The sequence below is a fragment of the Ascidia mentula genome, chromosome 1 (assembly GCF_947561715.1).
Source record: "Ascidia mentula chromosome 1, kaAscMent1.1, whole genome shotgun sequence".
Classification (NCBI taxonomy): Eukaryota; Metazoa; Chordata; class Ascidiacea; order Phlebobranchia; family Ascidiidae; genus Ascidia; species Ascidia mentula.
Window position 1 is genome coordinate 2,286,809 of NC_138566.1, and position 23,852 is coordinate 2,310,660.

The 23,852-nt window shown below is 38.5% G+C and overlaps 2 protein-coding genes across 2 annotated transcripts; both read left to right on the top strand.

Annotated features, from left to right (window-relative positions):
- Nucleotides 1–308: 308 nt before the first annotated feature.
- Nucleotides 309–8,420, top strand: LOC145900554 (uncharacterized). Its single transcript, XM_082988866.1, has 17 exons — nt 309–451; nt 542–622; nt 721–801; nt 1,256–1,398; nt 1,932–2,044; nt 2,409–2,565; nt 2,995–3,132; nt 3,204–3,611; nt 3,710–3,872; nt 4,089–4,221; nt 4,544–4,622; nt 4,686–4,763; nt 5,087–5,241; nt 5,353–5,438; nt 5,761–5,906; nt 6,854–6,993; nt 7,235–8,420. The coding sequence occupies exons 2-17, from the start codon at nt 547–549 to the stop codon at nt 7,392–7,394; spliced, it is 2,256 nt and encodes a 751-aa protein (XP_082844992.1). The 5' UTR covers nt 309–451; nt 542–546; the 3' UTR covers nt 7,395–8,420.
- Nucleotides 8,421–16,877: 8,457 nt separating this feature from the next.
- On the top strand, nt 16,878–23,476 carry LOC145903879 (uncharacterized). Its single transcript, XM_082992066.1, has 15 exons — nt 16,878–16,887; nt 17,612–17,724; nt 17,827–17,983; nt 18,606–18,743; nt 18,814–18,995; nt 19,066–19,321; nt 19,657–19,819; nt 20,036–20,168; nt 20,308–20,386; nt 20,450–20,527; nt 20,968–21,122; nt 21,234–21,319; nt 21,467–21,603; nt 22,395–22,534; nt 22,776–23,476. Exons 3-15 carry the CDS (start codon nt 17,843–17,845, stop codon nt 22,933–22,935), a joined length of 1,848 nt encoding a protein of 615 aa, XP_082848192.1. The 5' UTR covers nt 16,878–16,887; nt 17,612–17,724; nt 17,827–17,842; the 3' UTR covers nt 22,936–23,476.
- Nucleotides 23,477–23,852: the final 376 nt, after the last annotated feature.

The following is a 23,852-nucleotide window of genomic DNA, read 5'->3' on the forward strand; positions in this document are numbered from 1 at the left end:
TAACCACTTTTGACGTCATTTTTTGACGAAAATTTTGGGCAAGCACAAAGTTACGTTGAATGCGAAACTGTATGTTGCAGATGTTACGTAGCTTCGTAGATAATTACGCCTAAAAAGTTTTCATTAAATGCTCTAAGGTGGTCATTCGGATGCTACAGAAGTTTTGTCCGTTATGGTCTGGTACGCAGATCCGCCCGACTAACTCCAACTCAACTGAGAACCTGTTCCTGTTTCGACCCTTAGTTGTTTTGACAGGGGCAGACAAAAAGGTCCGCAACAATACGAAAGAAAGCTCTGCAAAGAAGACTTTATTAAGGCCACATATCTGCCTTTCAAAAGCAGCGTTGTTGAATTCAATCACAAAATAGGTCTCAAGTTTTTGTCACAAAGCGCACAAACAATGTCAGTATTTTGGAGCAAAAGTTAGGTAGCCGGATCTCTATTAAGCGATGTAAGTTGGATGTTTCTTATACTAGTTGGCAACTTAATCTTTAGGTGCAAACCAAGGCGGTAGTATAGGGAATTGTGTGTTCAATTTCAGCCGAAATGGGCAGTAGAAGCTCAGTGGAGCATCCAAGTAAACAAGATATGAACGATGGCCAACACGTGAGCTCCAGTGGATGTGAGTACATACGTTTGTTGTTTTAAACTTAATATGAAAACGCCCGTACAATATGGCAAAACACTATTGCAAATGTTCCCTTATGTGTTCCATGTCAGCCGAAATGGGCAGTAGCACCTCAGTGGAGCAGGAAAGTAAACAAGATATGAACGATGGCCTGCATGTGAGCTCCAGTGGATGTGAGTACATAAGTTTGTTGTTTCAAACTAAATATTGAAACGCCCGTACAATATGACAAAACACTAGTGCCAATGTTCCCTCTAAATTGTTGTTTAAAATCGCCCTAACCTCTTATTGCGGTTCCAAAATATGGGAAGGCTTAAAAGTGATTGAAGTACGATAACTGGTATCACAGAAAGCAAAATCAGAGCTAGATTTTGAGGCCAAGTTACCTATGTTGCTATGAACACTACGCTAAGTACGAGAGGTTTTAAATTACGTCTGGTATATCCACAGTCCAACGATCCAGTTTCTGTTGTTAACGCGGATCGTATGGCGCTTACGCATATTGTCGACGCATCACGCTTTTGTATACAACCTCAGTACAGATTGCTTGTAAAAAACCGACAAAACGTATTGTACAAGCATTCAAAGTTATATGCTGGCTTATCTGCGTTGCTTTTTCTTATCCAGTATTCCCGTGGATTCTGACGCAGAACCTGAAAAAAGCAAAAAATGAGAGCAATTCCGACTTGGAAGCGTCATCAATGGGCAAAAGCGCCCAAAAACTCTTCAAGCGTCTTCTATATTATTTCTACCTGACAATCTATGCACAGGTGAAAAACATTGTTGCCGGCATGAAATTTCACATACAAATGTTTATATGTAAAGCGCAGATATGCCATTGGCAACTTTGATTGGTCTTGGTCTTGTGGCACTAAAAATCTTGCAAAAAGTGATTACCATGACTGATATAAATTATTGCACAATCACCCAACATAAAACTTTCAAGAACTTTCTTTGTAGTGCAAAGCGAGGCCGTAAGCACTGTCAGATAAAATAACTGCAGTTGGTTGCCAAGAAAACCACGCATGCTGAAAATGACAAAAGAATATTGTAGTTTGCGCTAGTATTTAAAACTTGGAATCGCTGGACCTACAACAGTACGACTTACCTCCAACGATTAGATTTACTTGACTATGACCGTATGTACAACGTCCCAACATAATTCGTCGCAAAACAGTTTTGCGCATAGAGGCGCACAAGTTTTACTTATTGCTATATCTGCAAAACAATGCCATGAAATATCACAGTGTAGTTCGGAAAAAATGTACAGAAACGTCGTACCAAGTATGCGTATTTTTTACAGGGTTCTTTCCAGTCATTCGGTAACTACCTAGCACAAGAGGGCACTGCTGAGCTGCTTAAAAACTATTTCAAGATTTACTCGACCAAGTTGAATCGGGACGGAAAGTTGAATGAGTAAGTACTTGTGTTGGTAACATCAAACATGTATGTGAACCTCTGATGCGTGCTGTAACAGAGGTTACCAAATTTTACTTTAAAACAGAGGTTCTCAAACTGTCTGATGCTCTGGTGCATTGTTTTGAATTTCCGAAGAATTTCTAGAAAAAAATGAATTTCTGCGATTGAAAATTATTAACGCAGCAACAAATCGTCGTGGTTTTTGTTTGGTTCGTCATAAGTAGCGTGAATCTTTCCCGGTACTTTTGAGAACTTCACAACCAAAAAAGTGTAGGAATTTTGCCTGACCTCGAAACAACTCAAGGTCATTAGACTTACTTGGTTAATTGGGAGAGTGAAAGTTGTTATTTTGACCTTCCAGCAAAGACTTCTCCGATATGCACACGTTGCTGCGAGTTGCTGTGAATTACAGTCAAACCAGCATCCCGCTGACGGAAAGAATGGTAAAGTGCGACATCCTCGAACATCTACTCGGTTATTTGAAGTTGTTTCAAGAAACCTTTGAAGAAGAACCGAAAGTAAACCTCATATAACCTATTAAACTTCTATCAATTAATATATTATCGTTCTTTCGCTCACTTAGAAGTATTCTAGCATACTTCAATCGAGGTTTTACTGATAAAATTAATTGGTTATCTCCCCCTGATTTATCGCCCAGCATCCTCAGTGTCTACAAAAAACAATACAAGAAGTGGGTTAAATTAAAAATGCTCAACACTACCTCACAATACGCCCTGCACACAACCAAAAACCTGACTCGTTCAACGCGTGGAGACGTTGGAAAGATAAAAACACGGGAAAAGTAAAACACGGAAATTAACGTCTCTGTGATTGTAGTTACGTAAGATGGAAATCGTCTGGGCCAGTTGCAACAAAGAAATGATTCCCAGAATCAATTAACAAGCGGTTTTATCTATGCTTATTATTTAATTTTTTTGTGTTTACAGACACAGGGTATCATCGTCCTATGTTCTGTTACAATTCTTTACAACTGCTCCTTGTCGAACAACAACTCCAAAGGTTTTAGAAAGTTGCAAGCCGCTGAATTTATTGCGGAATTCGCCAAAGACAAAGTGAATGTTTCGGTAAGTTTCAATGGATGACGTCACCATTTTAGCTCTTCAAGAAAAAAAAAACAGGTGCATTTTTTCAACAGATAAATGGAGACAAAAGTATTGCTCCAATGTGCTACTTCATCTTAGCCCACATTTTCGACTTGTCAGACGAAGTTGTTGATGAGCCTGGAAACGAAACAATTCCCAAAAGTGTTGGGGACGACGAAACCAGCGAAAATCAACCATCTCAAACCAGCGAAAAGGATGGTACCAGTAGTGACATTGTTCCCTCCTTAAACAGCGAAACACAACCAGTTCAAACCCCGAAAGAAGGTGAAACTAGCAGCAAGATCGAATCCACCTCAAATCGTGGAGATGAGGACAAACAAATCGCAATCTTTGACAAAAGTAATGAAAATGGCGGGAGTGAAGTGGCGCCACCAAGTGATGAGTCTGATAAAACCAAAAAGTTTGAAGTGGACGACGATGTTATCACTTTTCTGCTGAAGGTTTGTACTACATCCTATGTTAAAAGCTGATTAAAAATATGAATTTAGCATAAAAATGTAAAAATAGTTGCATTAAAATTATGTTACTGTCATCACAGGAGTTGGACGACGCTCTTGGCAGAATCGACCGCTACTCAAAACTGGGCTTTCCGGCCAAGGGGCTTGCTCGCAGTTTGTCCAGACTTGCAATGAACGACAACAACAGCAAAAAACTCCTCAAACAAAAATTACTCAAAAAACTAATGAAACTGATCAAGAAAGGTGACGTACACAGTCCTGCACCAATATCCGAACTCAGATAACTAATTTCATATCGATTCCACTTTTTAACTTAAATCAAACAAGGACTGAAGACTCTAATAAAATCTGAAGTTTAGCAGTATTAGTAATTCAATCTTAAATGCGGCCATCTAAACCTGGCACGTCAAAACGATTTAATGCAAGTTATTTATTGTTTGTAAATAACATTTGGTTTAGGTTGGACGGCCGAAAAAATCAGAGCAGTCGAATGTATCTGGGCTTTGTCGTTTGTGGAAGAGAACAAGAAGAAAATCAACGCCAACAAACCTGTGATAGAAAAACTGAACGAGTTCATGACTCACAAGGACAAGTATTGAACATTTTTTATCGAAATGCTTTTCCAGATTTTGTAAACCGGAGAATCGTTCCAGTGGAAGAATTTAGCGGCCAGTGTGTCCCAAATAGTTGTCAGGAACCTAAATTTAGTAAATTTGTTCACTAATTTGCTAAATCTCAAGTAGTATGCAAAAACACAATGGTTTACTTTTCGTGTAAATGCAACCTCTCCTGGAAGAGTTCTTTCACTTTCGCCACTTGGTTGAAACCCAACCTCATGTTAAACCAGAAAGTAAATTCACTGCCTGAATACAATTCAACGCTTGTTAGAATAAAATCTTACGATAATTTCACAGGAAACTACGAACGGCGGCTTCCGGGGCGATGTGGGTTCTGAAAAGCGATCCGATTATCTATGATTCCAACGGGAAAGCGGTGATTAATGCTTGAAATGCCAATCGAATTTTATGAAATTTTATGCTGAATTCATCCTTTTAGATTCGTGATGGTGAAAGAGAAGGCGGAGATCACGTGATGTTAAGTTACAGTTGGAACAATCAACCTGTTATAAAAAAGGTGACGTGAATTTTGCATTGCGCGGGTGTAAATCGTTTTAGCACAGAAATAGCACAGACCTTACTGGCTGTAATGTTGGCCATCCGTCTACAGCAAGCTCGTTTTGGTTTGGTGACACATGAAAATGCCTAAATGACTTTTTTCTTTTTTTAGAACCAACCTTTTGTTTGTATATTTCAGGAATGTATGAATTAATGCTTCTAAAAATGTACTATTTCTGTTTCCTAAGTTACTTTTTAAATAAGGAATCTCTGTAACAACCAAATCCACAACATCAAGCGAACGGACCCTTTGTAACAACCTATGTTTTCATCAATTTACAGTTGAAAGCCCACTTGGAAAGTAAAGGCTTCAATGTTTGGATGGACCTCGACCAAATGCGGGGAGACATTCTGCAAACGATGGCCGAAGCTGTTGAACAATCAGCTGTGGTGTTGGTCGCATTATCCCGGTCCTACAGCGAAAGTCAAAACTGCAGGTAAAAATACCTTGGAATAGAAGAAAAACGCATTTAATGGTCTTGATACGATATCTGTGATCCCTAAGTAACTTTGTTGGTGTTAAACATGATTACAATCTCATTTCACAGAACTGAAGGGACCTATGCGTACCAGCAAAAAAAGGAAATTATTCCTCTTATGGTAGAAAAAGGATACAGACCAAAAGGATGGCTCGGTGAGCTGTGAGGCTGCTTATCAGTTCTTTGGCGCGAAAATAATGTAACAAAATAACTTCTGAAAAAAGGAATTCACCATCCAAAAAACAGTTCTTTTGTTTTCCTGAACATCCGTCTTTTCCCGTTTCTATTGATAATAGTTAAATAAAATAAAAAATCTGTACCCTTAAAAACAGTTACATGTGACCCACTCTTAAAAGGCGTCAAAATTATTTGAAATCTCACTTGCATACGAATGTTTTTTTATACTTGAAATTGAATCGTCCCGGTAGGAATCCCTTTCTTTACTTTCAACCCTGACCCGTGTTAAATTTAACGAAGGCGCTCTTCTGGGCACAAAACTCTATTACAACGTCACGGACATCACTGACCTACATACCCAACCTAAAGCAGAGAAAACCACTGAAGTTGTTTCAAGTCTGGTCAAAGAACTTGGCGATAAAGGAAGAAAAAAGGCGGGAGAAAAGGTGAATAAGTAAAATCTCAAGGTTAACATGACGGTTTACGATTTTTCATGCATGCAGTAATAACTTTTTTCGACTCCAAAAAAAGTTGGTTTGGAAATTTGCGTCGTACATAGGCTACCATGCTCACACTGTAGTAAATGGCAGAGGCATAAGTGCATAACGTTTGGGTTCTGACGATTGAGATTTTCATTTGAATGAAAATTTTATCCTTTCGGTAAGGAAAAGCGTTTCGGAAATTTTCGTTATGTGTGCACTGACGATTACTTGAGAATATCAACATTGCTCAAGTTTGATCCAAAATCGTGGTACTAAGATTATTGTCAATTAAAATTTTTGTGGTATCGATTGTATGGTTTTGTGTAATGACTCCTACAATGTCTGAACTTCAAACTACTGTATGTTAGTATTTTAAATAATTGAAGACGAAAGCGTCCGCTTTTGAAACTCCCCTTCGACCAGTCATTGTAACGTGATACGGCTCTCTGGCGCCATCCCCGCCTCGTGGCTGTATTGCAGGGATGTGAAAAAAGGGAAGTTTGTGGTTCAAACTAATAGATTCCATATCTGCGACCGTAATTACATCAATAGAACTGGTTGAATACAGATACCCGCATTTAAGGCCACCCTTGTTTAGAAAACTGCGTCGTGCGGATGTCAAGAATTGTAAAACCATCTTTTTAATCGACATGGAAAATTATTAAATTCCAACTATCACGCACGTGGCTTGTGACAAATAACTGCGTAATTGCAACTTACACTGGGAAACGCAGTAATATTACATCAATGTCAATGTCATGATTGGCAGGATCGCCCCACTGCGCAGATCCTTGCTTGGATCACAGCTATCGTATCGAGATCATAACGTTTACAGGCTTCGCAGCCCAGACATCCAGCAATGCCTTTAAACCTACACCAGTAAAGTCTCAGTTCTTGCATTACGTTTACAGACCCACCCATTGTCCCCTGGGCACGCTGGTGCAGTTATAAAGCATATTTTCTACGCTGATCTGGATTTGAATCAGCAGCCCGTGAGGCTATGGACGCACAGGGAAGTGGAGAATTGGGCGAAAGCTTATGGACTGAAATTGTGAGTTTGCTAAACCAACATACTTAACCGATGTTTTTGTTTCTTGCCTTTTTTCACTTGGATATTTCTTTTATTTTGGATGTATGTTCTACTTGGGGTCCACCGGCCATGGCGCCACAATTCCCACAGATGTAACTGTGACGTAATACTGAAAATTATTATGAAATAAGTTGATGCAAAGCGTGCTTTGAATCGTATGTAGAATAATATTTTAAATGTGTGTTGTACCTTCTTGTAACAGGTCCGTGAACAAGAAGTTGAATGGAAAAACCCTTTTATTCCTGAAGTCACTTAAATCAGATGCAAAAGATTTTTTCTATCGTTACGTCTACGAGAAGCTGAAAATCAGGGAACCTCATCATTTGATGCATTTCGTCAACGCTTTGGAGCATTTGGAATAAACATTTTTGACAGATAGCTTTGATTACTTTTTCTATGCATGTTGGACGGTTTGTTTTGAAGCGAGATGCAAAGTCTTTGTTGCCATCGATAAACGTTACCTTATAAATGCTGAGCTAACTGTGTTAAAAGACGTTGCTCTTATCAATGTTTATGAAACATAACTGTTTTATACCCATGTACAGTACCTAACTTTTTGCCCGCGTTTGATATTGTCCCACAATTGTAATAACGCTTTAAATAATTTTGTGTGGAAGTTTTGGTTTCAACTTAAGCTTCCGCTATTGATGGAGGCCGTCCACGTTTCGTATGAGCACATGTGGGGCAGTTTATGTTTTTTTCTATCACCAATCCTTTAGTGCAAACCAGGGTGTCACAACCTGTGGCAGTACGCATGCTTTATAGTACATTTGTATTGTCGGCCGTGCATTGTCAAAACTACCGATTTTTCCTGGATGTTTGGCTTATGAGATTGGCCAGTCTTTGTTTTTATACAGAATAAGACCATGTAGTTTCAGGTAAAAAAAATTGTTAAATATAACATTTTATTGCACTTTTAAACATAAGTATATGCGAAATTATCAGTATGACCTCGCTAACGGCAGTTGGTGAAATAAAGTCTGGGAGATGCGGCCGGCATTAGTTAAAAAGGTTGTGCTACTCTGGTGCAAACAAAGACTACTAAGTACTTAATGATCTCTGGTGTAAATAACACAGCTGCTCATGTGACCAGAAGTTGCCAGTAGCAACACTTGAAATATTATCAATGTTTCTTGTAAAAATGAACGCAATTAACCCTACGACTCAAATAATCTCATTCTGACTGATCCATTCAAAGGCCAGAACCAGAGGGTTTTGCGTTTGGCGAGATTCCACGATTAAAAACAACCTTGTGTAATTATAGAAACAAATTTTTTACGCATAAAAAATTCCTTGTCAGTGAAAGTAAATGTTTAAAACGCAATGCTGCAGTTATGAATTGTTGCTTAATTTGATCAATTTTTGATTCGTCCTTACAAATACTCGATATCCACTAATAAAGTAAAATCTTTTCTACTTCAAACGATGTGAAACAATCATCATTGACAGATTTGTGTCGTGACGACAAAAAATAGGAAAAAAGAAAAGAGCGTTTAAATCACAAGGCAATATTTTATTCCCATAACTTGCCAATAGCTCAGTGCGAAGATGGGTGGTTTTGGAAGATGGAAAGAAAAGCTGGTGTTTCTAATGGTGACTCTAATGGTTGTCACAGCTGTCGACGAAAAATGCGAAGGTAAAGTTGGCTAAATAACGATTCGCAGATAAGATCCCAACAGAGTTTACATGTCAAAAACTATTTATGTGCCTCTAATCTGTGTATACTTTTTACCATGTTTTTATTGCATTACGTGACAACTGTTTTTTTTACAAAAGATTTTGATTTGTGATATTTTAGTAATTGTTAAAGATTAATTATGGTGGTTAAATGAAGAATATGCCCACGTCAACTGACTGCAAACTATGTTTGTCGAATTCGATACGAAATTGAAACTGTTACAACAGCCGTCTGTAAAAGATATTAATTCTTAATAGACAAAAAACGTTTTACCAATTAATGGCGTTGTATCATTTCAGTGTAAGGTGCATTGTTTTCGAATATTTTCCTTGAGACCTTTCTTCTATTTCCTCGTGCAGATTTGACCTTGAAGTGTGACACGAACTTCACCGAAGTGAAACATTCCATCTCAACCCTCATGTGTCCACCAGGTTGTTTGAAACAAAACTTGACATTGTGCGGGGATCGTTTCTACTCCTGGGGTTCCATATGTTTGGCGGCAATCCACGACCAACGGGTGGACGGTAGGAAAGATACAACGCCTGTATCATCGGTCTAGATTTTGCTTACGTTTCCTGCAGAAATTGCAGTGGACGTAGCCAGTTTGAAATTTTTGTTGGGGCCTTGGTTACAGGTTTAGGCAAGGAACAGTTCACAGTTTAAAATATCGCCTCATAAAATGACTTTGGCGTGCTTAAAGATAAATTAATTTCTAAATATTTGGCCACAATTTGAATGTTTCGTGAACCAAAACTTTAGTATTTGAAAAGGGTCATGGCCCAATTGGGCCTCCATTGTTCACCAATGCTTTTTCAAATCTATGTATCTTACGTATGAAAAGTTTGATGAAATTTGGTAACGAACGGCAGTTTACTCCAGACGGCGGTGGTCCTGTGGTGGTTTATCGGAGTCTGAAGGATGGTAAGAAGCAATACGAAGCAGCCACCAGGAACGCGGTCACAAGTAAAACGTGTTCTTCAAGTGGAAAATTCTCATATTCGTTTGAAAGTTAGTGATTTGAATTATTGTGAAAGTTCTGTCTCACACTTTGGAATTTTTCACAATTGTTACAGATTCATACAACTAACATCAAATTTTGTGACTAATTATCCTGTCAAGGTCAAGGGCCACAGAGCAAAACAAAATCTTCCAAACGTTTTCCTTAAATAACAATTTAGTTTCAAGACATCGGTAAAATGAAGAAAAGGATTGCCAAATAACCTGGTTACAGCTTGACACTCCCACTGACCCTGTTCATTTTCAGTGACGTGCGCAGTGCAAGGCGACTCGTCGACGGCTGTCAATGACGTAGTTTGCCCTCCAGGTTGTGGGAAGGAAGCGGTTTATGGAACTGAAATCTACAGCGCGCGTTCTTCACTTTGCAGTGCAGCTATCCACGCCGGTATGCTGACAGGTGCGTTGTTGCAGACTGACATTCAGTTCAACCTGCGACTTCACTAATCCTAATGATATTTCTGAGTGATCCACCATTGGCCTTATTGTGTACTATTCCTCATTCTTATTGCACCGCTTTTGACAGTGAAAGGTGGACATGTGACCTTCTACAATGCAAAACGGTCGACGTCATACAACGGAAGTACGTCACACGGTATCACCAGTCGTGATGACGATTCTTTCCACAAGTCATTCACCTTTTCAAGTGAGATTAGTAGAGTTGCTTGACGAGAATTTCAAAAAGCATGTCCGACAGACCTTTGCATGTAGCCTGACATTGCACGGAATGACTTCCCAATCAACGCGAAATGAATGTGACAATTGCAGAGTCGCCCAGTGTTCGAATAAGTTTACTATAGTTCACCGACACCCCTCTTTTAAATAGACTTTATTAAATAGAAATCTTAAAACATATGGCAATCTCCCGACAGCCTTATGGTAACTAAGACATGGTGTATGATTTTTTAACTAAGAGCAAACCTTAAGTCACTTGTCTTTTAGTTATTTTGGAAATATATATTTCCCCTCTAATTCGGCATCATCAGTATCACTAAAAACAACGCTGTTTAAAATCAAATAATTATATATGTTACATCCGTTATCGGAATCCCTATTGCTCTTTATGAATCTCGAAAACAGAGGTACAAGTACCTGTATATGAGTTTATGCAGTGGTTTACGTCTGTTGTTTCAATTAAAACGCATTGTTTTTCAGCAATACTGACGATACCTTATTGTAGGCGAAATATGTCTTTACGACAAATGACTTGTTTTATATTCTTATATAACTGCAGTTCACGGTATGGAAATTTCTTTGCCAGATACAAAAAGTTGCTACGTGAACCGGTGTGAAAACAACAGTACGTGCGTGGAGGGGATTGGCGGATATTTCTGCAACTGCCCTCCGTATTTAACTGGAAAGTTTTGTCAGAAGGGTGGGTTAAGTCATCTTCACTTCTTACATATTACCCCAAGTAACCTCTTGAGACGACACTGCACACAAATTCCTATTTTAAATTTTTTTTCCGTTATTTTGTTTTTGCTGACACGACATTTTCAAACCTTTTCCCATAAACCCTGATTTTATTAATACGTGCGGTTACGTGCATTATCTTGTTCCATAACCTTTACAGCAATAGTTCCATAACAAAATAACAAATGCCTTTTGATTACATATTGCTGCATGTAGAAGAGTTTATTGCTATGTTTCATACGTCAGTGTAATGCAACGTTAGATCACACGAAAATAAACAACTCTAAACTGTTTAATATTTTCAGAAGTGACTTGTTGGGACAAGAATAGAACGGGAATTGTGGAGTTAAAGGCGGGAAAAGCGGTGTGTCAAAATGGGTGGCTGGTACGTGATGGAATTTAAACAAAAACGTTTATAACTGTTGTGTTCAAATAGGACTTGACGATGGAAGTCATGTGATGCAGTAATTACCACAAATATTATGGTGCTGTTGCTGCCAGGCATGTTGTACTTTAATAATTTGTACTTCTGCAAGAATTAACGTGACTTTTATTGTCGGACGTTTCACCTGCTTTGCAGCTAGGATTCAGGCTGCAGCCGGACATGAAAAGTAACGTTAATTGTGCCAGAATGACAGATTATTAAAATATTACCACAAACATTAAACAAGTGGGTCGCCAACCATTTGTGGCGCAGGATCGTTCTTGACCGAAAGAATAGATCCGACGCTTTCCAAGAGCTTGTCTGAATTTGACAAAAAAATATACAGTTCACATTTCAACTTGCCGCTAAATGCAGATTGCGATTGAAAAAGGTTTTGCTAATTATCAGAACCAACCAATCAGTCAAAACCTCTTTTAGTTGTTTCAGAAACGATTTGACGGCTCGGAAAACTTCCAGAGGAACTGGAAAGACTACAAGGACGGATTCGGAAATTTTAGTGGCGAGTTTTGGTGGGGTAAGCAAATAGTGACGTAATAATGCAGTCGCGCTTTAATGAAAGAATGGAAACACTTTTCCGCTTCTCCCACATTTAAACTTATCTCGTATTATTTAATTAAATTTAAAAAATCTTTGCAGGTTTAAAAAGAGTTTATCATACGATCAGAAGGGCGAAAAAAAAGAGATGCCGACTCCGTATCGACTTGGACGATTTCCAGAATGAAACAGGATATGGAGAGTACAGGTTAAGAGGTGTTTTATATGTCAATCAGTTCAAGCAATTCACTTTTCTTTGCGTAATTCATCGACCTCTACTCGTAATTGTGTTTCAAATTTTGACAGTCAGAAATTTCCTGCATGTCGGTTTAATTCGTACTTACGTCGGCCACGATGCAGAAAAAAACGTAATCTCGACACTTGCCGTGTATTACGTTACAGAGACTTCCTCGTGGGACCGAAATGCAGATACGAGGTTAATTTAAAGGGATTTTCGGGAAACATCGGGGACAGTTTTTCGGGGTCACCAATAAGCAATACAACCAAAGTAAACTTCATCATACCAGATAAAAACCAAGCCGAAAAGTAAGTTCAATAAAATGTTAATTAGACACAAAAACATTTTTTTTTAATTATAATCACTCTGCTTTTTTGCAACGTTGTAATGTATTGCCCGTTTTGTTGTATGTGTACTTGAAAAGCTTCACGACTATAGCGACAAAAGGTCTTGAATGTAAATTTATTTTGTTACATGTGTCTGCCAGATTATCACGGTAAAGACTACGCATGTTTAAATTTTCTGTAAAATTATGGTGAGATCCAAGTCTAATGCATGAAATAAAATGGCACCAGTATTTAGTCCAAGCATGTATAGTTTTTACTGAAATTTTTGCGTAGCTTTTAATTCCATACCTTTGTACATGAAAGCAATTGCTATTATGCTGTTAATTATCTTAAGCTACTAAGATGACTAACATCATAGTAGTTTTTCATATTCAAAGTAACTAACTTCAAGTAATTTGCACCCATTCATACCCGATCTCTTCCTGGAAATTGATTAAAACCGTTCGCTTCATGTGAGCAGATTATGGTCCTCGAAAACGTGTTGTTCACATGACAAACGCGGAGGCTGGTGGTTCAGGGAATGTTTCACGCAACCGAACGCCGTTTGGGCCGATACAGAGACGGAGAAGGGAATACGTTGGGCAACTTGGTACGATGGAGCAAGAAACCTAAAGCGAATCAACTTTAAATTTCGATGCGATTGATGAAACTTGCCCATGGAATTTTAAAATTTAACCTCATTAGTGGGGTCTTGTGCTAAACCTTAACCAAAATGTACAGAATGTTTACAATGGTGATGCTTGGTTTTACTTTGTACATACTTGCTTTCCTTTAATATAATATGGTTTACTCCACGCTGTCATGGTTAGCACTTCTTGCTCTTCAATAAAGATTGCATTACAATTTCTTCCTCTTGCATCCACACCAGGTTGCCAATAATCACAGCTGTTTCTTGAGAATTGCATCATATTTGATATGGTGTATCGTACGAGTGGTGTGTATCTATTAACAATAAGGCCTGGTTTATGTAAAGCGGTATTTGTTGAAGCCGGCACCAACAGTTAAGTACCATAAGCAAACACGCGGCACAATTGGGCCCATAAACCATTTACCAGTGACGAGTGTTTGCTTACATGCTTCAAAGCCGAGTTTAGTCGGTTTCATTGATGACTTATTGATGTTTTACGCAAGTATTATTGGTTAAAATAGCAACGTTGGAAAGATGATTAATGAAATGAATAGAGAGAGGTATTTCCTCAAGCTCGTTTCAGTAGTAATCGCTTGTGTTATTTATCATGCAGGAACGCGCAAAGGGCGGGAAGTCAACATGACGTCACTTACCAACAAACGCTCATTTAGCAATAAGCCCTTTAGTATTATGGCAGAGCTACCACAGTTAGTTTAGTTAAGTAGTAAAGGTAGTAATTCCATTATACACCAGTTACTTGTGCTAGAATAAAGGGTGTTGGTTTAAAATATATCCAGGCCGACTGGAAGGTTTAAATCAAGGGAAATCATACAAAAAATTCAAATCATGGAGAAAGCGGTCACTGTTGACAGTCAGATTTTAGTCGATCAAGGTAGGAACGGGAGGGAAAGAATTTAGAACCAAAGCTGCTATCGCTCACTATCACCATAGTTTAAATAAGTGATTAATGAAATCCGACAAGCGGCTGTCCCATTTATGCAGGAGCAGTAACGTAATTCTTGGCTATTCAACCAACTTTTAAATGATATGTGTGCTCAGAACGAAGCACCCATAATGCTCATTGCTCAAAATAGTTTTTTTCTATGCGCCCCGAACGGGTTGCAAGCAACCGGTGGATAAACACAATTCCGAAACCCGTGTTGTTTATTATTTGTGAAACCTTTTTTAGAGCAAGTCAAGCGTGATTTGAGCAGCAGTAATGAAAATCCTAATTTGGGTCTGGCAGAAAAAAAATTAATCGAAGGAATGAACGAATATTTTAATCAGCCGGAATTACAAACCGAAGTAGGTGCTTCCTAAAAATGGTTTGTGTCAATTTTGTACCACAGCATAACCTTTTCTGTCATGCTTATACCCAAACTGTCTTTGCTTTTTGAAATTAATTAATGAAAAATGCGATTTGTAGAAGAATACTAAAACGTTCATTATACTGAACACAAATTAAATTTTTGGGAAAAACATGCTGATGGCAATGCGATTGTTTCTTTTTAATATTCCTGTAAGAATTGGGGGGAATATTTATTTGTTGATACGTGTTCAGCTGCGACTGTTTCCTGACTCCGCTTCAGTAACAAACCAAACTTGGGTTAGTTTGTTTTATTCAGTTGACACCAAGATACGAACGAATATGTGCAGAATACAGACGGAATATGTGCAGAATACAGACGGAATATGTGCAGAATACAGACGGAATATGTGCAGAATACAGACGGAATATGTGCAGAATTCAGACGGAATATGTGCAGAATACAGACGGAATATGTGCAGAATACAGACGGAATATGTGCAGAATACAGACGGAATATGTGCAGAATACAGACGGAATATGTGCAGAATACAGACGGAATATGTGCAGAATACAGACGGAATATGTGCAGAATACAGACGGAATATGTGCATAATACAGACGGAATATGTGCAGAATACAGACGGAATATGTGCACAATACAGATGGAATATGTGCATAATACAGACGGAATATGTGCAGAATACAGACGGAATATGTGCAGAATACAGACGGAATATGTGCAGAATACAGACGGAATATGTGCAGAATACAGACGGAATATGTGCAGAATACAGACGGAATATGTGCAGAATACAGACGGAATATGTGCAGAATACAGACGGAATATGTGCAGAATACAGACATAAACGTTACATTCCACTCGATAATTTTAAGAAGGGATTAAGCCAGGAGGGATAAAAAAGTTAGTCACAAAATAAAACCACAAAAGACAAGAACTACAAGGTGGATCAAGCAAATCGTGTCAAATTTAAATCTCGCACTAATTTTCAGAGTAAGAAAAAAATGATGTTCTAGAATCTAACATATTGTTCTGCTTCTCAGATCAGCCACGACGACAGTTTATCCACATGTTGCATACTTATTCTTGCCCACATTACGGACGAAGATGATAATGACATGATAATGACCGATCATGACATCATTGAAAACAACATCATAGGGGTAACAGAAGCAAAATAAACTAATTTTGTTAAATTCTAGTGTATAAGTCATTATTGAATATGTGATACCCAAGTGCGAGCCTAAAACAAACGCCTCAACAAAAAAGGCAACCTGGATAAGAGATATATGTGCAAAAGGGCACATCGTCTCTATTGTTTGGTACCCAGTTCGGTACACAACGGATCGACGTTGACCATTGATCGATATTGTTACAGATTATTTAAAAACTTTGACAAAACTGAATAAAAAAAATGAAATAAAAAAAAAGATTTGCACGTGTCAATAGAAATCAACAACAGTTTTGACGTCATTTTTCTTAAAAATAAATTGCACAAGTACAGAGTTACGTTAAACGCGTATATTGGAGAAAATCACGACTGAAACGTTTTGATAAAATGCTCTTAAGGTGGTCATTCGGATGCTACAGAAGTTTCGTCCGTTATGGTCTGGTACGCAGATCCGCCCGACTAACTCCAACTCAACTGAGAACCTGTTCCTGTTTCGACCCTTAGTTGTTTTGACAGGGGCAGACAAAAAGGTCCGCAACAATACGAAAGAAAGCTCTGCAAAGAAGACTTTATTAAGGCCACATATCTGCCTTTCAAAAGCAGCGTTGAATTTAATCACAAAATAGGTCTAAAGTTTTTGTCACAAAGCGCACAAACAATGTCAACGTTTAGGAGCAAAAGTTAGGTAGCCGGATTTCTATTAAGCGATGTAATTTGTATGTTTATGATACTAGTTGGCAAGTTAATCTTTAGGTGCAAACCAAGGCGGTAGTATAGGGTATTGTGTGTTCAATTTCAGCCGAAATGGGCAGTAGCACCTCAGTGGAGCAGGAAAGTAAACAAGATATGAACGATGGCCTGCATGTGAGCTCCAGTGGATGTGAGTACAAACGTTTGTTGTTTCAAACTAAATATGAAAACGCCCGTACAATATGGGAAAACACTAGTGCCAATGTTCCCTTATGTGTTCCATGTCAGCCGAAATGGGCAGTAGCACCTCAGTGGAGCAGGAAAGTAAACAAGATATGAACGATGGCCTGCATGTGAGCTCCAGTGGATGTGAGTACATACGTTTGTTGTTTCAAACTAAATATTGAAACGCCCGTACAATATGACAAAACACTAGTGCCAATGTTCCCTCTAAATTGTTGTTTAAAATCGCCCATAAAATGTTCCCATCTCTTATTGCGGTCCTAAATTAAGGGGCGGCTTAAAAGAATCAGAGCTAGAATTTAGCTTCAAAGGCCAAGTCACCTATGTTGACTGTCGCTATGATCACTACGCTAAATACGAGGTTTTAAATTACGTGTAGTCGACAGTCCAGCGATCCAGTTTCTGTTGTTAACGCGGATCGTATGGCGATTCCGCATATTGTCGACGCATCACGCTTTTGTATACAACCTTAATACAGATTGCTTGTTAAAACCCGACGAGACGCATTGTACAAGCATTCAAAGTTATATGCTGGCTTATCTACGTTGCTTTTTTCTTATCCAGTATTCCCGTGTATTCTGACGAAGAACCTGAAAAAATTTTTTTTTAAATTTTTTTTTTTATTTTAAACTTGGAATCGCTGGACCTACAACAGTACGACTTACCTCCCACGATTAAATTTACTTGACTATGACCGTATGTACAACGTCCTAAGGTAATTCGTCGCAAAAAATTTTGTACCTGAATGCGCAGAAGTTTTACTGTTTTTGCAAAACCTACAAGGAAATATCACGGTATAGTTCGGCAAAACGTACAGAAACGTCGTACCAAGGGTGCGTATTTTTCTCAGGATTCTTTCCAGTCTTTCGGTGACTACCTAGCACAAAAGGGCATTGCTAAGCTGCTTCAAAAGTATTTCAAGATTTACTCGACCAAGTTAAGGGAAGATGGAAAGTTGAATGAGTAAGTATGCAGATGTGTTTTGTTTCGAATTTTTCAAAATGACGCGTCATTAGATTTACTTGGTTAATTGGGAGAGTGAAAGTTGTTATTTTGACCTTCCAGCAAAGACTTCTCCGATATGCATGCGTTGCTGCGAGTTGCTGTGAATTACAGTGATACCAGCATCCCGCTGACGGAAAGAATGGTAAAGTGCGACATCCTCGAACACCTACTCGGTTATTTGAAGTTGTTTCAAGAAACCTTTGAAGAAGAACAGAAAGTAAACCTCATATAACATATTAAAGTTATATCAAATAATATATTATCGCTCGCTTATGCAACGAACTTTAGAAGTAACCTAGCATTCTTCAAACAAGGTTTCAAATTACAGATAAAATTAATTGGTTATCTTCACCTGATTGCCCAGAATTTTATTTTTTGAAATTATGTGTGTGTTTTGTGCATGCGGTTTTATTTGCAATCAAAGAAACGGTTTCTTGGCTGAAGTTTGTCAGTCTTGGTATCTAAGAGAAATATATTTCGCTTTTGTGATGAGTGTCTATAAAAACAACACAAGAAGTGGGTTAAAATGAAAAGGCTCAACACTACCTCACAATACGCCCCTGCCACATACAACACAATACGCCCGTCCCTGCGCACAATTGAAAACCTGCCACATACAACGCTCGGAACTGTTGAGAAACACGGGAAAAGTAAAAACACGGAAGTTGACGTTTCTTGGATTACAAGGTTCACAGACTTCGCAGCCAAGGAATGGTAATATTTCTGCGTTTCTTTGATTGGAGTATAATTAAACATAAATTCCCAGAATCAATTCACATACGCATTCACTTTTATTATTTAAATGCTTTTGTGCAAACTTTTTTTTGTTTGTACATTAGACACAGGGTGTTATCGTCCTACTCTCTGTTTCAATTCTCTACAACTGCTCCATGTCAAACAACAACTCCCAACGTTTCAAAAAATTGCAAGCCGCCAAATTTATTTGGAAATTCGCCAAAGACAAAGTAAATGTTTCGGTAAGTTTCAATAGATGACGTCACAATTTCACCTCTGCAAGAAAAAAAGACAAGTGCATTTTTTCAACAGATAAATGGAGACAAAAGTATTGCTCTAATGTGTTACTTCATCTTAGCCCACATTTTCGACCTGTCAGACGAAGATGTTGATGAGCCTGGAAATGAAAGAATTCCCAAAAGTGTCGGGGACGACGAAACCAGCGAAAATCAACCAGCGAAAATCAGGGAAAAGGATGGTACCAATAGTGGCCGGTAATTAATGCTTGAAATGACGATGGAATTTTTGAAATTTTATTCTATTTATTTTTTTGCTAAATTTCAGATTGGTGAAAGAGGAGGATAGTGTAACCACCTTAAACAGCGAAACACAATCAGTTCAAACCCCGAAAGAACGTGAAACAAGCAGCCAGATCGAAGCCACCTCAAGTCATGGAGATGAGGACAAAGAAATAACGGCCATCGATGAAAGTAATGAAAATGACGAAAGTAGAGTGACGGAAGTGGCGCCACCATGTGATGAGTCTGACAAAACTAGGAACTTTGAAATGGACGACGATGTTATCAACAATTTACTGAAGGTTTTTGTTAAATCCTATGATAATAGCCGATAAAAAATAGGAATAAACATATACAAATGCACACACAGTTGCAATTATATTATGTTACTATTATCATATGCTACAAAGGCAAAGCTGCATCAAAGTCCATTTTCCTGACAAGTTAGGGCGAGGAACAGAAACTGCCCGGTGTGGTTTGACCTCAATACCCGGGACATAACAGGCCACTGCTCTACCGTCTAAACCACAGGATAATTACCTTGATCCAGCGAAAATGCCCTCGTACCCTGTGATTATATTAACATGCTTATATATCTTATCCACATTTGCAACAAGTAGAACCTGTTATCATACAGGAGTTGGACGACGCTCTTGGCAGAATCGGCCGATACTCAAAACTGGGCTTTTCGGCCGAGAAACTTGCTTGGAGTTTGTCCAGACTTGCAATGAACGACAACAACAGCAAAAAACTCCTCAAACAAAACTTACTCAAAAAACTAATGAAACTGATCAAGAAAGGTGACGTACACAGTCCTGCACCAATATCCGAACTCAGATAACTAATTTCATATCGATTCCACTTTTTAACTTAAATCAAACAAGGACTGAGGACTCAAATAAAATCTGAAGTTTAGCAGTGTTAGTAATTCAATCTTAAATGCGGCCATCTAAACCTGGCACGTCAAAACGATTTAATGCAAGTTATTTATTGCATCTAAATAACATGTGGTTTAGGTGGGACGGCCGATAAAATCAGAGCAGTCGAATGTATCTGGGCTTTATCGTTTGTGGAAGAGAACAAGAAGAAAATCAACGACAACAAACATGTGATAGAAAAACTGAACGAGTTCATGACTCACAAGGACAAGTATTGAACGTTTTTTATCGAAATGCTTTTCCCGATTTTGTCGTCATTCATCTGGTGGTAAAAGTAAACCGGAGCGCAAATCTGAGAGAAAAAAAATTCACTTTGCTTGTTGGAATAAAATATCATGATAATTTCACAGGAAACTAAGAACGGCGGCTTCCGGGGCGATGTGGGTTCTGAAAAGCGATCCGATTATCTACGATTTCAGCAGGAAAGCGGTGAATAATGCCTGAAATGACGATCGAATTTTATGAAATTTTATGCCGAATTCATCATTTCAGAGTCGTGATGGTGAAAGAGAAGGAGGAGATCACGTGATGTTAAGTTACAGTTGGAACAATCAACGTGTTATAAAAAAGGTGACGTGCATTTTGCATTGCGCGGGTGTAAATCGTTTTAGCACATAAATATTCGGAAATTGGGCAAGGCTCGTTTGGTAGAAATAATCAAAGTGGAAAAAATGAGTTTTGTAAGCTGTAAGAGTCACACCAAGCTGCACCGATGAGACCTTGCAGGTCAAAAAGTGGTCATCTGTATGCAGCTCACGGCAAGCTCGTTTTGGTGACACATGAAAATTCCTGTCTTTTTTCTGTTTGTTTTGTAGCCATAGAACAAACCTTTCGATTGTTATTTCAGGAATGTAGGAATTATATGCTTCCAAAAATGTACTACTATTTGTTTCCTAAGATACTTTTTAAATAAGGAATTTTAAATGTGGATATTCTGTAACAACCGAATCCACAACATCAAGCGAACAGAGGTTTCCTTTCTAACAATCCATGTTTTCATCAATTTACAGTTGAAAACCCACTTGGAAAGTGAAGGCTTCAATGTTTGGATGGACCTCGACCAAATGCGGGGAGACACTCTGCAAACGATGGCTGAAGCTGTTGAACAATCAGCTGTGGTGTTGGTCGCATTATCCCTGTCCTACAGCAAAAGCCAAAACTGCAGGTAAAACTACTTTGGAATGGAGGAAAAACGCATTTAATGATCTTCATACGATATCTGTGATCCCTAAGTAACTTTGTTGGTGTTAAACTTGATTACAATCTCATTTCACAGAACTGAAGGGACATATGCGTACCAGCAGAAAAAGGAAATTATTCCTCTTATGGTAGAAAAAGAATATAGACCAAACGGATGGCTCGGTGAGCTGTGAGGCTGCTTATCACTTAATTAAAAAATCTTACTCAGTATACGAAAACAAAACGGTTTGTTTTTTTCGCCTTAATTTAATTGTTCCTTTGAGAAACTTATTTTACTTTCAACCCCGATTCCTTCTGATTTCCACAAAGGCGCACTTCTGGGCACAAAACTCTATTACAACGTCACGGACATCACTGACCCAGGTAAAGCGGAGAAATCCAATGAAGTTGTTTCAAGTTTGATCAAGGAACTGGGCGATAAAGGAAAAAGAAAAGCGGGAAGAAAGGTGAAAAAGTAACAGTTTAACGTTAACATGACTTTTACCCACTCCTAAAAAAGCTGGTTTAGAAATTTACGTCATACACGGTCCATCATGCTCATAAAGTGATACATGACAAAGGCATAAGTATACGACATTTGGATTCTGACGATTGAGATTTCTTTTGCACACACAAAATTTTACCTTCTTCCGTAATGAAAGTGTTTGCCCAGGTTTGATCCAAAATAGCGACAGTGGCATTATTGTTATTAAAATTTTTGCTGTATGGTTTTGTGCATTGACTAAAAGCGCCCTCATTTGAAAGTCCCCCTCGACTAATCATCGTAACATGATACAGATCTCTAGCGCCACCCCAAACGCGTGGCTATATTGAAGGGATATGAGAAAAGGGTTTTGTATTCCGAGCTGATAGATTCCATAACTGCGACCGTAATAACAATAATGGAACTGGTTGAATACAGAAACCCGCATTTAAGGCCACCCTTGTTTAGAAAACTGCATGGTCGGGATGTCAAGATTTGTAAAACCATCTTTTTCGTATGGAAAATTATTATATTCCAACTATCACGCACTTGGCCTGCGAAAAATAACTGCGTAATGGCAACCTACACTGAAGAACGCAGTAATATTTTATGCAATGGCATGATTGACAGGATCGCCTCACTGCGCAGGTCCTTGCTTGGCGATCACAGCTATCGTATCGAGATCATAACGTTTACAGACTTCACAGCCCAGTCATCCAGCAATGCCTTTAAACCTACACCAGTGAAGTCTCAGTTCTTGCATTATGTTTACAGACCCATCCATTGTCCCCTGGGTACGCTGGTGCAGTTATAAAGCATATTTTCTACGCTGATCTGGAATTGAATCAGCAGCCCGTGAGGCTATGGACGCACAGGGAAGTGGAGAATTGGGCGAAAGCTTATGGACTGAAATTGTGAGTTTGCTAAACCAACATACTTGGCCGATGTTTTTGTTTCTTGCCTTTTTTCACTTGGATATTTCTTTTATTTTGGATGTATGTTCTACTTGGGGTCCACCGGCCATGGCGCCACAATTCCCACAGATGTAACTGTGACGTAATACTGAAAATTATTATGAAATAAGTTGATGAAAAGCGTGCTTTGAATCGTATGTAGAATAATATTTTAAATGTGTGTTGTACCTTCTTGTAACAGGTCCGTGAACAAGAAGTTGAATGGAAAAACCCTTTTATTTCTGAAGTCGCTTAAATCAGATGCAAAAGATTTTTTCTATCGTTACGTCTACGAGAAGCTGAAAATCAGGGAACCTCATCATTTGATGCATTTCGTCAACGCTTTGGAGCATTTGGAATAAACATTTTCGACAGATAGCTTTGATTACTTTTTCTATGCATGTTGGACGGTTTGTTTTGAAGCGAGATGCAAAGTCTTTGTTGCCATCGATAAACGTTACCTTATAAATGCTGTACTAACTGTATTAAAACACGTTGCTCTCATCAATGTTTATGAAAAATAACTGTATCATACCCGTGTACAGCGCCTAACTTTTTGCCCGCGTTTAATATTGTAATTTTGTTTGGAAGTTTTGGTTTCAACTTAAGCTTCCGCTATTGATGGAGGCCGTCCACGTTTCGTATGAGCACATGTGGGGCAGTTTATGTTTTTTTACTAACACCAATCCTTTGGTGCAAACCAGGGTGTCACAACCTGTGGCTGTACACATGCTTTATAGAACATTTGTATTGTCGGCCGTGCATTGTCAAAAACTACCGATTTTGCCCGGATGTTTGGCTTATGAGATTGGTCAGTCTTTGTTTTTATACAGAATAAGACCATGTAGTTTCAGGTAAGAAATATAGTAAAATGTAACATTTCATTACACTTTTAAACATAAGTAAATGCGATATTATCAGTATGACTTCACTAACGGCAGTTGGTGAAATAAAGTCTGTGTGATGCGGCCGGCATTAGTTAAAAAGGTTGTGCTCCCCTGGTGCAAACAAAGACTACTAAGTACTTAATAATCTCTGGTGTAAATAACACAGCTGCTCATGTGACCAGAAGTTGTCAGCAGCAACACTTGAAATATTATCAATGTTTCTTGTAAAAATAAACGCAATTAACCCTGCGACTCAAATAATCTCATTCTGACTGATTCATTCAAAGGCCAGAACCAAAAGTTTTGCGTTTGGCGAGATTCCACGATTGAAAAAAACCTTGTGTAATTTTCGAAAAACAATTTTTTACGTATACAAGATTCCTTGTCAGTGA